A 14,896-nucleotide genomic window follows, 5' to 3' on the forward strand; every position below is an offset into this window, starting at 1 on the left:
TTGATTCCAATAAAATGCATAGGAAACTCTGTGACAGTAAGAACTATCTTAATAAACAAACTACAACTTCAACTAAGTCTAAAATAATGTTGTGTGTATTTACAAATTACTGAAAACAATCCAAAATTTTGAAAAGAATAATTCCCAAGACTACAAATATATCAGTATTAGTATTCACTTTACATCACAGATTCATTCTAAAAATGGCACAGACAGAAGTCACAGTTTGATCACATATTCTTTATAAATCAGAACAAAAATATTACATTTAATATGGAGGCATCAAAGCCAGTCAGACTTTTCAATTTTTTTTTTTAAATAAATGTCCAAAAACAACAGGTGACAAGATCTTTCATCTCATCTGTATCTCCATAAGTATTGCAGTTTCTCCATTTTTATTTTTGAATAATTCCCAGTAAAAGGCACAACAAACTCAACGTAAAACATACATTCTAATGTTACAGAAGCTTACAGGAATACTTAGCTCACTGCACATGCTGACTTCAGTAAGATTACCAGCTACTGTAAACCACACAGGTGATTTTTCACCAAAAATCTCATTATCTAACAGATTCAGTAAGTTTAGAGCTACCATTGCAATACCCCATTTTTAAGATATCAAAGAGCTTACCTAAGACCATGAGGTCTCATCCCCATGGCATTCATATCGCCTGGAAATTGGGGTCTACTGAACTGCCCATCAACAGGAAATGGTCCACGTGGATCTTTTGGAAATACTGCGAACCTTGGCCCACCTGGAGGGACAACAGAGGACCTAATATTCCCGGGATATGGAGGAGGAGGGCGATTAAAAATTTGATTTAAATTGTCTTGCTGCCAATGCTGGAGAGGAGTTCCATGGGGAGAAGCTGCTGGATCCTGTAAGGCCTTTTCCTGACGAACTGCATTCTTCTTCTGCTGTTGCTGCTGCAGAATAATTTCACGTAATTTCTGGCGCTGTTTAAAAAAAAACCAAAATCATTGTGCTTGACGTTGCAATCAATACATTTTCAAGTGTTACACTCCACTTTTGGAGGAAAGAAATTCTTCCTGCTCACTACGGAAAAACATTACAAACCACCACAATCACCTCAGAAGTTGAAAGAGGGATCAGGTGGTGCAAGATACTGGTAACGTAACTTTTTAGCTCCAGACCACTTGTTAAAAGTGTATGAGGTGGACCTATTTTACTACTTAATTAACAAGCAATGCTGCTTCAGCTTTTCTATTCCAATAATAAGGACCCTTTTACCATATGAAAACATGCATTCTGAGGGAGAAAGATGACTAGAGGTCCTCTGAAGAAAAACTCAGAAAAACGTTTAAACTGCAGTTGCAGAATGTACTCTGATTCTGTATGATAAATACTATGGATGTTTGTGCTAAATCCACTTCCCATGGCTCTTCTAAGGCAAAAGACTGAGCAGCTTTCCCAAGTACAATGTAATTCTACATCTAAGCAAGAGCTTTTTGTCAAATATTCACTGACAAAAGCCTGGAGTGAATGTGGCTCCATACCATCAACGACCAATGGAAGGATTCACTGCAACATGTTAGTCACCTAAAAAGTCAGATGTCATCTAAGATTGCTGCCTATTCTCTCTTTTTCAGTTGGTGAACAAGTCACTGACTGGCTGTCACTAACAACCAGCTCTACATCTCATTTATTATAGAACAGAATTAATTATCCTTTCAAGGTGTTTCTCTTTCTCACATTGCAGATGAAAGAGCTATAGTAGACCAAGCATCTACATTTTCAATGGCTTCAGCAATGGCCCTCACTTCCTTTTTGGATCTCATAAACACTACTGACTTTTTATATTCTATATATTCTGGTTCTATCCCGGAGGACCAAATGAACATGCTGAGTGAACGGAGCTATGTTCTCAGCTACGTTTAATGCCAAGTAACTTCAAATACATAAGAAGATGTCAGGAAATGCTTTTGCTTCTGATATTTTAAGAGCATCAGTGTTAAACAGTATGCTCACCTGTCTTAATTTCTCGGTATCTGCTTGAGACACATTCATGGTATTCTGTGTATCTGTCACTCCTGTAGTGGGTGCTGGGCCAGGAACTTGTGAAACTTTGGGAAATTGCTGTGCTTGAGAACTCATTGGAGAATTTGCAGATGCACTGAAGTTGCCCTCAGATCCAGGGCGTGGCTGTTCAGCATTGTCGTGGGCTAGCTGACTAGTTCCAAAAGATTCCGGCTGAGGTCTTGGAGTCAGTGGTGGCTGATCATAAGGGTCACGTGCTGGAGCAGCTGGACCATGGCTAAATGAATCTGTTATTGCAGGTCCTGCTGGTCTAGGAGTTTGAGAACATGGGTCTGATGGCCTGACAAAAGTGCCTTGTAGCCTGTTCTGTGGTGTCTGCAAGAAAGGATCTCTATTTGGCATTAGCCCTGGTCTTGTCACTGCAGGTCTGTTAAAACTCTCTGAAACTCCTGGCCTTGGAGTTGCTGGTTGATGAGAATAAGGATCATTCAGAACTGGCCGTGGTGTTCCAGGAGGCTGGGCGTATGGATCAGAATGTCTCTGATTTGCTGGGGACTGAGCAAATAAATCTGCTGGCTGAGCAGGTCTTGGTGTTGGTGGCTGCTGCATATATGGATCAACTGTGGTGGGTCGAGGAGTTCCCGGAGGTTGGGCGTAAGGATCAGTAACTGGCCGAGGAGTACCTGGAGGTTGGGAGTAAGGGTCCTGAGAAGCTGGCCTTGAAATGGGCCCAGATTGAGGGAAAGATTCACTCTGTTGTCGCATTATCCTAGGCGGATGGGCAAAAGTCTCTTTTATTGCAGGATGGGGAGTAAGGGGAGGCTGGTTATATGGATCATTAGGCTGATTATGAGAAAAGTTATCCACTGGCCTTGGTGTCAAAGCAGGCCTTTCATATGGATCAACAGCAACACGCCTTGGTGTAGCTGGCATTGATCCATAAGGATCTTGTGGGGAGTGAGGTGGGCGCATAGGAGTTTTAAAGGGTCCAGGGCTACCATCAGCAGGGGTAGGAGTCAATGGTGCACGTACATATGCATCAGCAGAGGTTACCCTCTGTCTCTGAAATGTATCAGTTCTAGGAGCTGGCTTAGTAAATGGATCACTGCTTCCAGCTGGACCTTTCCCTGACTGCTCCATAACTATGGGTGATCTTGGGACTCCCAGTGGTTTGGAGAACTGATCTGATGCCATGACAGGTCTGGGTGTGTCTGGTGGCTTTGCATAGGGATCACTGCTACCTGGAGATGAAGAGCATGAATCTCTGACTGGTGAAGGCCTGCTTCCTGACGGTTCAGTTACCTGAACGGGTCTAGATACAGATGACTGTGGTGCACAAGTGTCTAATGGAGCAATGGTACTTCTTCTAACAAAGTTCTGGTTAATAGGTGCTGGTCTAGGTGTTCCCACCATTTTAGCATATGGATCCATTGGAGAAGGAGGTCTTGTGTTTGTGGAACCTGGAGAAAACAGCTGTTGTGATGACGTCTGAGGAGTCTGAGACTGAGACAGCGAATCATGTACTGGGATTCGGGTTGGAGTAGGGGGTGGGGCTTGTGGTTTTAGGAATACATCATCTGAGGATGCTGAAGTAGGTGTAGCAGGTAGCTGCTGTTTTGTAAATAGATCTTTATGGAATGTCTGCTGTGCAGGAGACATACTTCCATTGCCTGTCTGAGGTGTTAAGGGGCTCTGTATCCCACTGCTGGGTGTGTCTGAGCCAGACTGGTTCAGAAGCTGTTGTGAACCGAACTGCTGCTGCTGCTGTTGCTGCTGTTGTTGCTGCTGCTCATTTTTCACTTGCTCAAGTTTCTGTGTGGCTTCTATTTTGGCTTGCTGCTTACTTTTTTGACGCATTTGCTGTTTTAAAATTATGAGGAAAAAGGTTACACTTAAGTCCAGAGTATACAGTCTTTCTGATAACTGAAAATGAATTAATAATTGAAACTTTAGGACACATTAAAGATCAACTAAGAATAATTCCAAATCTTAAATGCAATGGGATCAGAGGGCATGCCTATTTGTAAAGTTAAAATAACCTGACATAAGCACTTTGACCGCCTGGGAAGAAGCATGTCCCAGGTTGCCTAAAGAGCAGCACTGCTTTCCAACCTTATACTCTGAAGAAGAAAGTACTGACAGATACAGCACTGATGTAATGGGCTTTGAAAGATCCATATACATACCAGTCTAATTAAAAGCAATGGAGTCTGCAGGACAAGGTTACTGCAATATATGGTATATACACTACTGCAATAGTTGGTCATACAGAGAAAGAATAACACATTTCGGTAATAGGTAGGTATTCAGAATCAAAGTTTTAAAACAAAGTTTTCTAACATTCACGAACAGCTTTTCTTCCAATAGCATCTATATTTGTCCTATGCAGAACATCTGAATTTATACTATTCTACAAAGAAAGATTAAAATGATTTTATTACAACAGAAAAAAGATTCCAACAATGCAATAAAAAGCATCAATAAAAAAAATGAAATACCCTAAATGCAACACACCTGTCTGAATTTCCATTCCTGCTCATGTTCCGATTCCCTCTGTTTTAATGGATCTTTAAAGAGGTCTGAGTCGATACGAGAGCTAGGATCAATGCTATCCTGTTGCTGTTGCCTTTTCATGGAGTCATTTGACATCTGTACTTTATTGATGCGCAAAGCAGCTCTATTATCTCTGGCTTTTTGCTGAAAAAGATAAAAACATGTAGCTTGCCTTGTTTTCTTTTGGTAAGTGTAAGCACTGCATCTATTATTCCTACAAAATCTACGACCAAATTATTCATGCAGCCTGATTTAATCATACACACGCTTGTGAAAAACAAGTTATAACACTTCTGCAGGGAACTCCAAACCGAAATACTGCATCTCTATAGAAACGCTGTGTTTAAATTAAAGTACACAGAAAAATCTGAGCAGTTATTAACAGTGGTATTAGGAGCCTCTGTTTAGGTACCGTACTGTGCCAAGAAAGCATGTATCCACCAGTTTACCTTTCAAATCACATATTGATGTAGTCTGAAATCAGAAGACAAGAAGATATCTGATGATGTTTGGATCAATAAAGGCCACTAATGTGGAGAACTTCAGTGACAAGAAAAATACAGTCTACTCCGTTAAATAGCCTCTATAGATCTCAGTCTGCGTTAAGTTAGCAGTATGAGCATAGAATACGGGCTTACGGATCAAGAAAAATTGGACCGAACAACAGCAATTCCTCTTCAATGAGGCATTTAAAAGCAATACTGACACTTTAAAACATCTACTGGAAGCTTCAAAGAGTCTATTTTGCCACCAATCTGGGATGTGGTTCCTTTTCTGAATCAACCCCTTACATCTGCTTTTTCACATTTTTATTTGCAGCTCTCGAATGAGGGCTGCCTAGCAGAAAAGGTTTAACCCCCCTCCCCCCAATAAAACAAACAGCAACAGTGACATGGATGAGAGCAGCAGTGTCACAGCAGCAGAAGAATTAATGCCATTCTCACCCCCTTAAAGTGATGGGATTGCACATACTAAGAAAATTAAAAAAAACTATAGTAAAAGCATAAGAAACCTCCTCTGAATTTCATTTCTAATGTAGCCTTTACTTATTCTCCTAGAGTGAAAGCTCCTCAAGGCAGGTACTGCAGCAGCTTCTTGCGTGCCAAATGCACGCTGGAAACAGCTAAATGGTAAGAGTATATGGATGGCAGCTTCCATGAGGACATAACTGCTTCTCACTATGTATACACTTGTGTGAGTACATGCGTGTGCCCTCCACCCCTACCAAAGATGAAGGAAATAACTTTTGCAGCTAGTTTTTGGATATCCATCAGGAGAATAAGACTACTATTTGTAAACAGCAGTGAAAGAGAGAAATTCAGTAACAAAAATAATTGTAAAATGATAAATGCCTAGATAAAATTCCATGTGTTTAAGCAGACAGTATCTTGTAAATGCTACATAGAAGGAATCACCAACTGAATATGATGCTGAAGTTACAGGCTTGAATAATAAGCAGAATAATGATGTTGCCTTGATGATAAAAATAAAAGAATAGGAACGATTGTTTCAAGTGCAAAGGGGTTTAGAGAGATCAGGAGCTCTGTGGTTTGAGTCTCCTCTTCCCATACTGAATTTGGGGTACTAATTTATCCCCTTCAAGTTGTCACAGAAGTAATAGGAGTTTTTAAATTTAGACAGTAGATGATGTTGGTATTGTTAAGCTCTCAGTTATCAACATACATAGGAGTCAGATTTCTTTGCTGATGAGACTAGATTAGAAAAATGTAGGGGGAAGAAAAGGAGACTGAAGACAAAACATAGAAATCCACAGAAATCTACAAACGGAGAAGGAGAATGATCATCCAATTGCTGTTGTGAAGAAACAGAGGAAAGATAAGTACCAGGAGAGAACAGGAAATTAAAGAAAAGTCCATTTGCCAATAATGGCTGTGCAGTTCAAAAAGAACAAAACTAATACTGGTTCTGAGATTTGCATGTGGACAATCTTTAACAAGAAGCGTTTCAATAGAGCACAAGGGTCACAAGTTGGATCAGAGAAGTTCTACAGAATGGAATCAATGGCCAAGTTTGAGACAGCTATGAGAAATGTGTCCTCCACTGACTCGGATGTGAAGAAGGAGAATGCGTTAGAGGGAAAACTGGGAGTCCTTCATGCTCCCCAAAACATGGAAGATGTCAAAATATGTTTGCACTGCAGGAGTAAAGAGAAGACAGTAAGTACTTAAGGTAACCAGTAAGGCAAGACCACAGGTGTAAAGGAAAGTAGGATGTGGGTATTGAGGCCTCTGGAATGGTTAGTTCAACAGGTGAAAAACTTCTGCATCCTGAATGGGGAAAAGAGAATGATAAGAGGGGCAGATGAAGAAGGTGGTCACATCATGCTTTGTTATTATCCTTCAGAAGTAGTTGGTGAGATCCTATGCAGAAAGAGACTGAGCAAATGAGAGTTGAAGCATGAATCAAATGTAGCAAGGAAGCAGTGGGAACTGTAAGTGTTCTCATCTTAGCTGAGGTCTTTAGATTGCATAACAACGTTAGTATGGTCTATTTCAAGGCTGAAGAGCAAAGAAAACAGGTAAAAGTATTTCATTTTAAAAACCCAATGAAAATCCTACACATGAAATGCATTTTGTCTGAAAGCATGGGAATGCAAGTGGTAGCTGATCTTACCACATACGGAGCCCTTTCCTGTGAGCTTGCTTTTCTCCACAGTTTAGCAATCTGCTTCACTCTTGTAGCCCAGTCTGCAACCAAAAAAGTGTTAATATACAAGACTTTGATAAGTCTATTTTATATTAATTCTTTCAAATAAAGATGCATAACTTGCTACAGAACATTTGAATCCATTCAGTAAATCACTCACTCACCTGGGAATTCTTCCTTTAGGTTAGGGAAGTTGATATTTGTGTAGAGAACAGGTGCTACTGTTGCCATTTCACCCAATGCTTCTTCTTTTTCCCACTTAAGAGTGCTTCTTTGAGCATTGGACATTGTATCGCCTTCACCTTCCAAAGGCGGAGCTGATGGTGCCCATGAACTGTTTGGATCACTTACCACTGGATTGAATGCTGGATTCTTATCCCTGGCAAATCAGAGAAGAGTTCTGTTTTATAGGTTTCTCTCAATAAAGGAAAAGAATTACCAAAGTAATTTTTCTGCTTGCTATTTCAGTAGTCAATAGGCTATAAGAACATAGAAGTTTTTGCATTGGCTGTCAAGAACTAAATATTTAAAATACTAACAATACTACAACATTAACAACAACAACAACCCCCACATGATAAATGCTAAACAATGGATATTTTGACTCCCTGGCTTGACTTACCTGTTATCAGTATATGGTTGCTGTGTTATGGGAGAGAAAGTACCTAGTCCACCTCCAGGCGTCAAAGCTGTATGAGGGAGATGGGGGTTAGGACCAATCAGACCATTCATTAGTGGTACTCTTGAAAATGCATTCTCTCCTAAAAAAGAAGTTTAAATTATTGTTTTAAAGGGTGAGTGCTTTTCAGATTTAGACAGAAATGCGAAGTCAGTAAAGAAGGGATGTCTCATCTAACGATAAAATAACTACTTTAAAATTTTATAATATTAACCTTAAATTTTTGGATAATGTTTGAAACCAATTTACTTTGCTTCCCTATGGATTTCAGAGATTCTTTTCTATTGCATCACATCCCTGCAAAGATTTTTTTCTTGTCTGGCAAGTAAGTTTTTTTTTAATGGATTCTCAAAATTTTCCCACTAGCCCATGCTATGGTACCACACTTTATATTCAGGTGTATCTTTAAAGACTATTAGCCTGTCATATTTGTTATATCCAGATCCAGTGCTACACAAAGAAAAGAAAAATCTATGCTGCCAAGCAACAAGCATGGAGATGGTTGCTTTCAGTCCTTGCAGCATTATCATTAACCACCTGAATTAAAAATTTCCTCTTCTGAGACAGCAATGCACCAAAGTAAGCCTCATTATCTACTAACTCCATAATCTGTAACCAATGAAATAGATAAATCTAGTCAAATGAGCATGAGCATTGTAATTAAATGTCCAGACTAGCAATATTAGGGCAGAAAATTTTATTTGATTAAAATATTAGGCAAATGTGACACAGGCATATCTACTCCAGCAGATGGTCTTTGCAGATGTTCCTACACGAAATTAACACTGACCTTTGAATCTCTGTCACTTAAGTAAGATTATAATTGTGCTCCCAATATTCTCATAAAAGCATAAAAGTAGTTCAGGAATTTGATGTATTTATAGGAAAACACTGTAACTCTCTCCTGCTTTAGGTGACTGTTTAACAATCTACACATTACATTCACTAGGTAGAAGGTTCTGTCTCGATGAAAACAACTTAATTACAATTTAAGAGAATATGCTTTATTAACCGGTAAACAGATGTTATATGGTAACCATGAAGACCTGGCAAAGAAACAGGCTGGAGAGTCAGGCCTCTGATTTGTGCTGTAGAATCACATGTCTGTACGAACATAGAGAGTGTTCATTTTATTGTAATTGCTGAAACTTGATACAAGCTTCCCCATTACTGAAGTGTTTATCTCCTAGAAACATGTGGATCATTACACCATAACTGAACCAAATTATAAACCTAAAACTTAGTAATCATGACAGTTCCCACAGGGAGAAACTTAAACTATCTTACAGAGCTCAAATGCTGAAGTTATCTGCAAGTACCCAAATAAATGGGAAACAGGCAATGATATCTTTATTATCTTTTGTTTTAAATCACCTCATTATTTGCTTTAAACTCTCTCATGTCTAGGGCTTTTGGAAGTCTTTCATTATTATGGAAATACATCCAACTAGGAAATCAATCTTTAAAAAAACAAAAAAAAACAAAAAAAACCTGGTGAAATGGATTTACATACTAGGTTCTGTACTACTAGTATAGCAGAATGGGCACTCTTTACATGAGCTCAGGGAAAACTGACCAGAGGTAATGTCTGGTGAGGAAAGCATGCATTTAATATGCTTATATATACTCTTAAACACACTCTACTGATAACAACAACAATAAATAAACTCAGTCTACACCTCGCTTCCAATATAAAGGCAACAATGTGCTACATCAACTCATAACAGGGACTCCTCACGAAAATTTTAGCAGTAAGAAAGAGAATAAGGGACAATCTTCCAGATATATTTCAAAATTATTTAGCCTCTCCTCTCTGTTATTTAATAGGACTAATCAACAAGTTAAACTTAACTCTTAAAGGAAGTTAAGACTCAGCAAATCACTGTCACACCCTGCAGCAGGTACTCAGAGGTAACAAAAGAGTAATGTCAAAAGAAAGCCCATACTTTACCACAGACAAATTTCCAGAATGTGAAAGTGTCAGCTCAAATAATAGCTCCAGAATGTCATAAAAGTGTAAAATAGTTGTCCCTTTCTACTAGTAATATTTACATGCAATTGATTAGCAAAGTCAGAAAGTAAGGTTCATCCTACTTTCACATCTGTATTAAAAGATGTGCAACTTCCTTGACCAGGCTGTCATTTCTTAAATTAAGAAAAGAACATACCCTGAGTGTGCAAAGACATAAGTTGTGGTGGAGGTGGAGGCTGTGGCAAAGGAGCTGGCTGTGTGGTTGCTGGACTCAATACAGCCGTGAACAAGTCTTCAACATCCTTTCCTCCTAGCTCTGCAAAAACACTATGCATGAGTTGGCTGGCCTTGTTCATAAACCACATTTTATAAAAGACAACAAAGATCAGAACACATACCTGGAATTTTGTACAATTTGCCAAGAATAGCACCTGGACAAAGTAAAAATAACACAGAATGAACAATTATCAAAAAATGCAATAAAATTAATTCTGCAACCAAAAGCAAATAGGTATGTTACAATACACAGGTAGTAATTTGAGAAGAAAAGAAAGGAGGTGTCTACTTAAGTTTTCTGGAAGACCAAGATGAAGGACAAACAAATTACCATCTGTGACCATTTTGTCTAGTTCTGGGCTGAGGATTCCATCTAATTGTTCTTCACTCAACGGTCGCGAACTCTGGCTGACATTTGGCTGAGGCAGAGAAGAAGGATCATCAGAGATGGGACCAATATCTAGTCCAGCTGAAGGAGGAAAGAATATTTAGTGAGACATAAATAATAAAACTGACTGATACAGAAGAAAGAGCATAACACCATTTCAATTTTTTCTTTCTGCTAGAGCTGAGCTGTCAATTAAACCAAGACTTACTAAAATTTGAAAGGTAAAGCAAAGTAAGACATTCATTAGAAAAAGTAAATGAAAAAAAAAATCTATTTACCTCCCAGTTTGCTGTACTGTTTAATGAATGCTAATTTAATGAAATGAAACTGGAAGAATGGGAAAAATTTGTTGAAGTAAGAATACTGAATTGAGGTACGAGATGTTTTCAAGTATATAGTTTTCAGGATACAGTTCCACTGTACCTTTTTTTCACATTTCAAAAATCATCACACCAGTAGTCAATTTGTTTCATCCTGGTGTGTTTCATCCTGGTGTACCTTAGTTTTACCCAGACATCCTTTATATTAAATATCTATTGAAGCGTTGTTAACGTGTACCCAACATCAAACAGTGATAGCAGTTTCCATCTCAAAAACGACTACTGAATATTCTAGGTTACATCAGACAAAGTGATTTGTGGATACTGAGGAAACATTATATAAATTTTATAACATCCTTTACAAGTCAATAAAGCTCTCAAAAGTGAAATATCTTTGAAAAAGCTCTACAGACTTCAGTATTTAAAAGATATTTCAATATTAAATACCAAATAAAACCAACTTTAAAATAATGAAACATGCCATTCTACTTGTCAACCTGTGCTTAACATAAAGTGATGAATCATTATCCAGTGGTAACAAAAAGATTGATGTTGACTGCTTTATCCATGCTTTAATATATTCACACTGTTAAAATGCTTTTAATTTACAAAAGATACCACTACTATAAACGCTACACACTACTACTATAAGTAATATTAAAAATAATAGTGACAGCAAGAAAATGCATGGTTTTGTATCATGAAACACACACAAAAACTCAAGAAGGCTTTTAAAAACCGTAAGCAAAACTTTATGGAGTACTCTAAAGTGCAGAGTGCAAGACTTTGTAAGTTGTGTTAGACTCAAACAATACAGAAAGAGTGGGAAATGAGAGCATGAATTAGTGACACGGTAAAGGAGTACTAGATTCTACACATGCAGTTCTTTCAGCTAAGACCACTAGGAAAGATGACTACTTCTAACCATGGATCATCCATTGTTTAGTTTCTTACCAAATGGGGAGGGTGAGTTGTCAACCTGGAAAGTGCATAAATCAAGACCTACAGGACCCAAACCAGATAAAATGGATGATTATAACACGAAAACAAAAAAAAAAAGTAAAGAAAAAGCTGCATGCTGAAAAAGCTACGCGGGTATGATAGACAACAGAAGTTATTTTTTATTCTCTCTTAAGCAGCAAAGCAAAGAGCTAAGTAAAATAAAATGTTGGAAAGGTTGGGGTTTTTTTTTGCAGAAGAAAACAAAATCCCTCTCAAACTAAGGTATTCTTAAGATATGAAAATTACATCTGAAATCACCTAGAGCATAACCTGTAGATTTAATACAATGTCTACCTCTAATAAAGAGAAAAAAGAAAACAAATACCAGAGAGACCTTATAAACATACATACCCGAATGATCTCCAGACTTTACCAAATCATCAGAAAGTATTCCAAGAATATCATCATCGGTGTTTAAGACCTCTGAAAGATCAGCTAAGGGGTCCTCAGTGCTACCTGTTTAAAATGCAAGAAATAAAATCAACCGATCATGGCATTTACATGTTATGCGCCACTCTGGAGACTGACTACAGCTTGGGCTATGAACTCAAACATAGATTTGTCAAGCTGTAGGCCCTTCTAGGTGCCATATACTGCAAGGCACACTGAGATGAGCAACTGTGCTGCACTACGGTTGCCCCCTCCCCAGTCTCGCTGTAGCTATGTGCACGTTCTTAATTTGCTTAGGAATTTCTCAAGTACAGAGAAAGTGTAACTCAGTCACTTGTAAGGAAAAAGGAATGGATGATTTCAGGAAAAAACTCCAGCAGCTAGTGAGAACTCGCAAGCTCTAAGAAATACAGGCCTATGAATATATAAGTCAACAAATACACCTTGTAAAGGAAGGATTTACTGTTCACAGTAAATCAGTGGGCAGTACTTAAAAATAAGAAAGCTATCAGGGTATTACTTCTCTTACCAACACCATCTTTCTTAAGCACATGGAGCAACCAGTTCATTAAAATATACCCTGATATGAAAGTAAACTGTAACAGTAAGAAGTAGTAGTAAGTAAATGAAAATTGGAGAAGCTGTTTTTAAGATCAGAAAAAAATCGTGAAGAAATGAGAAAACGCAGAGGTAGAAATATCTTGTGTGTCTGTAATCTAGGAAAAACTAGCCCAGTCCTAACAATAAATTATTGAATAATAAATTTTGGATGTGATTATCTTCTTGACATCCTATTCATTAGAGAGAAACTTTGGGGCTGTTAAAAGTTTTTCTCAATGACTCATCTGGTTTTAGTAACTAACTTTTAGGACTACTACAGACATGCAGCATTTGAAGAAAATTATTTTGACAAATAAATAAAAGTTTAGAAAAGTCTTTTCAGAAGAACTGTAGACTGTCACGACTACATGAAAACTCAATGAAAGAACAATTAAATAGGAAGAGATGGAAAAATATGCAATTAAACCAAGAAAGGGGATTAATACAAATCATACAGTACAGGATGTAGAAAACAGATCTGGGCAGATTAAAAAGCAACCAGAAAGTCAAAGGGCAACACATTTCATAGATAAATGGCTACCTTTCTCTCTGCTACAGCCCAGCTTCACCAGGAAAGTATTTCTAGCTTAATTCAGGCTAATTTAGAGGTCTGGAGCCAGGGATTTCTTTGCATCATGAGGCTACCTTCCAATCTGCTAAACTTTACAATGATTTTAAAGTTCTTTCTCCTGTCTTTCAGAGACAACCCTTTTACCTTCTACCAAGTCAAAATGAGCAAGACCTTATAGACTTTCTTCACTTTACTATTTTTATCCTTCATTTTTTCCATTGTAATACAGATATAAAATGACATAGAGAATATCTATATAAAATGATACCATCCTCATTAATTAATGTTTTATGTTTGCTAGGTGGGTCAGTGTGTGACTGCAGACTAGTCCAGTTACATATGTCTATCAAGAATAGGGCTCCTATGACTATTATAAGTATTTTAAAATACAAAAAAAAACCCAAACAAACAAACAAAAAAATCACACCACTTGTGGGTATAGATATTTTATGTATGTACCGGGAGAAAGGACTATGAAATCTCAGGCCGTTAACAGAACTTAGCTCTGCTTTTGAGGCGTGCATTCTCCTCCTGGCCACCTGGCTCCGGCACAACCATGATGCCAGTTGGTAGCAAACCCCAGATACCACAAGGTGCTGTTAATGACTTCAGCTGACTGGCAGGCAAAGGATTGACTTTAGCTGTCCTTTAACTTTTCTGAAATCCAACCTGAAGATACATAAAGAACTGGCGGGAAGAAAACTTATGAAGGGAGCACCAAGACTAAATTAGCAGCCTTTAATTCTTCTGTAATTTCTACCTTTGTCACAGTCTTTTCCTCCACGGCCTTCAGGATCGTGCTTCGACACAGTCCCTAATAATTCAACTTCTAATTTGAATGTAAATATATTAAGTAGGTAGGAAAGGGCTTAGGTGAAAAGATGTAACTGAACAGTTTACCTTAGCTATAAACTGGTCATGAATACATTTAGGCTGCAAATTAAGAGGCTCCTAACTATTAGAGCAATCAGATTCTGTAATGGCCTTCTGATGAGATCAGTAGGTTGGGAAAAGCTAACAGCTTTTAAGATGGAGCTTGTTAAGTCTATAAAAAGACTAAGTTCTAGTGACAGCAGAGGCCTAGACTATGCGCTGCAAGTCTCACAAAAGACATTCATTCTAAAGCATATTTTTACATTTTTCTTCTTCTTTTTTTTTTGCCAGTTTTAATTCCATAGGTGCTAAATATTATCTTGGAATTAACTAAATCGCTTCAGTCAGCTGCTTCAGATCAGAATCAATAGCTGGTTGACATCTGGCACCAAACAAATAGCTCAATGCCGCCTGACTCTTTCAGCTTGGAGCTAAAAACTAACACAAAGCAAAAAGGAAAACAACTTGCTCACAATGCTGGATCTCTAATAGAGCACGATTTTACTGCTATCGCGTGATCCTGATTCCTCTGATACAACTTCGCAAATAAAAACCAAGCAAGTGTAAAAGAACAAAAACAGCTCTCCAAAGGCTGCAGCCACCCCA

At 38.1% G+C, this 14,896-nt stretch overlaps 1 protein-coding gene across 11 annotated transcripts in view; it reads right to left on the bottom strand.

Annotated features, from left to right (window-relative positions):
- Window positions 1-14,896, bottom strand: part of KMT2C (lysine methyltransferase 2C) — a 204,034-nt gene that overhangs the window by 31,445 nt on the left and 157,693 nt on the right. For 9 of the 11 annotated variants that reach the window (XM_064505735.1, XM_064505733.1, XM_064505727.1 and 6 more), the window contains 11 exons: window positions 12,208-12,312; window positions 11,809-11,856; window positions 10,478-10,615; window positions 10,269-10,301; window positions 10,067-10,186; window positions 7,842-7,980; window positions 7,384-7,598; window positions 7,187-7,260; window positions 4,514-4,696; window positions 1,991-3,859; window positions 632-957 (listed from right to left, as the gene is read on the bottom strand). In XM_064505735.1, coding sequence (XP_064361805.1) covers window positions 632-957; window positions 1,991-3,859; window positions 4,514-4,696; window positions 7,187-7,260; window positions 7,384-7,598; window positions 7,842-7,980; window positions 10,067-10,186; window positions 10,269-10,301; window positions 10,478-10,615; window positions 11,809-11,856; window positions 12,208-12,312 — 3,250 coding nt within the window. The remainder of the gene's footprint in view (window positions 1-631; window positions 958-1,990; window positions 3,860-4,513; window positions 4,697-7,186; window positions 7,261-7,383; window positions 7,599-7,841; window positions 7,981-10,066; window positions 10,187-10,268; window positions 10,302-10,477; window positions 10,616-11,808; window positions 11,857-12,207; window positions 12,313-14,896) is intronic. The other 2 variants (XM_064505734.1, XM_064505732.1) reach the window with 2 other exon arrangements.

Source organism: Dromaius novaehollandiae, chromosome 2 (genome assembly GCF_036370855.1).
Source record: "Dromaius novaehollandiae isolate bDroNov1 chromosome 2, bDroNov1.hap1, whole genome shotgun sequence".
Lineage (NCBI taxonomy): Eukaryota > Metazoa > Chordata > Aves > Casuariiformes > Dromaiidae > Dromaius > Dromaius novaehollandiae.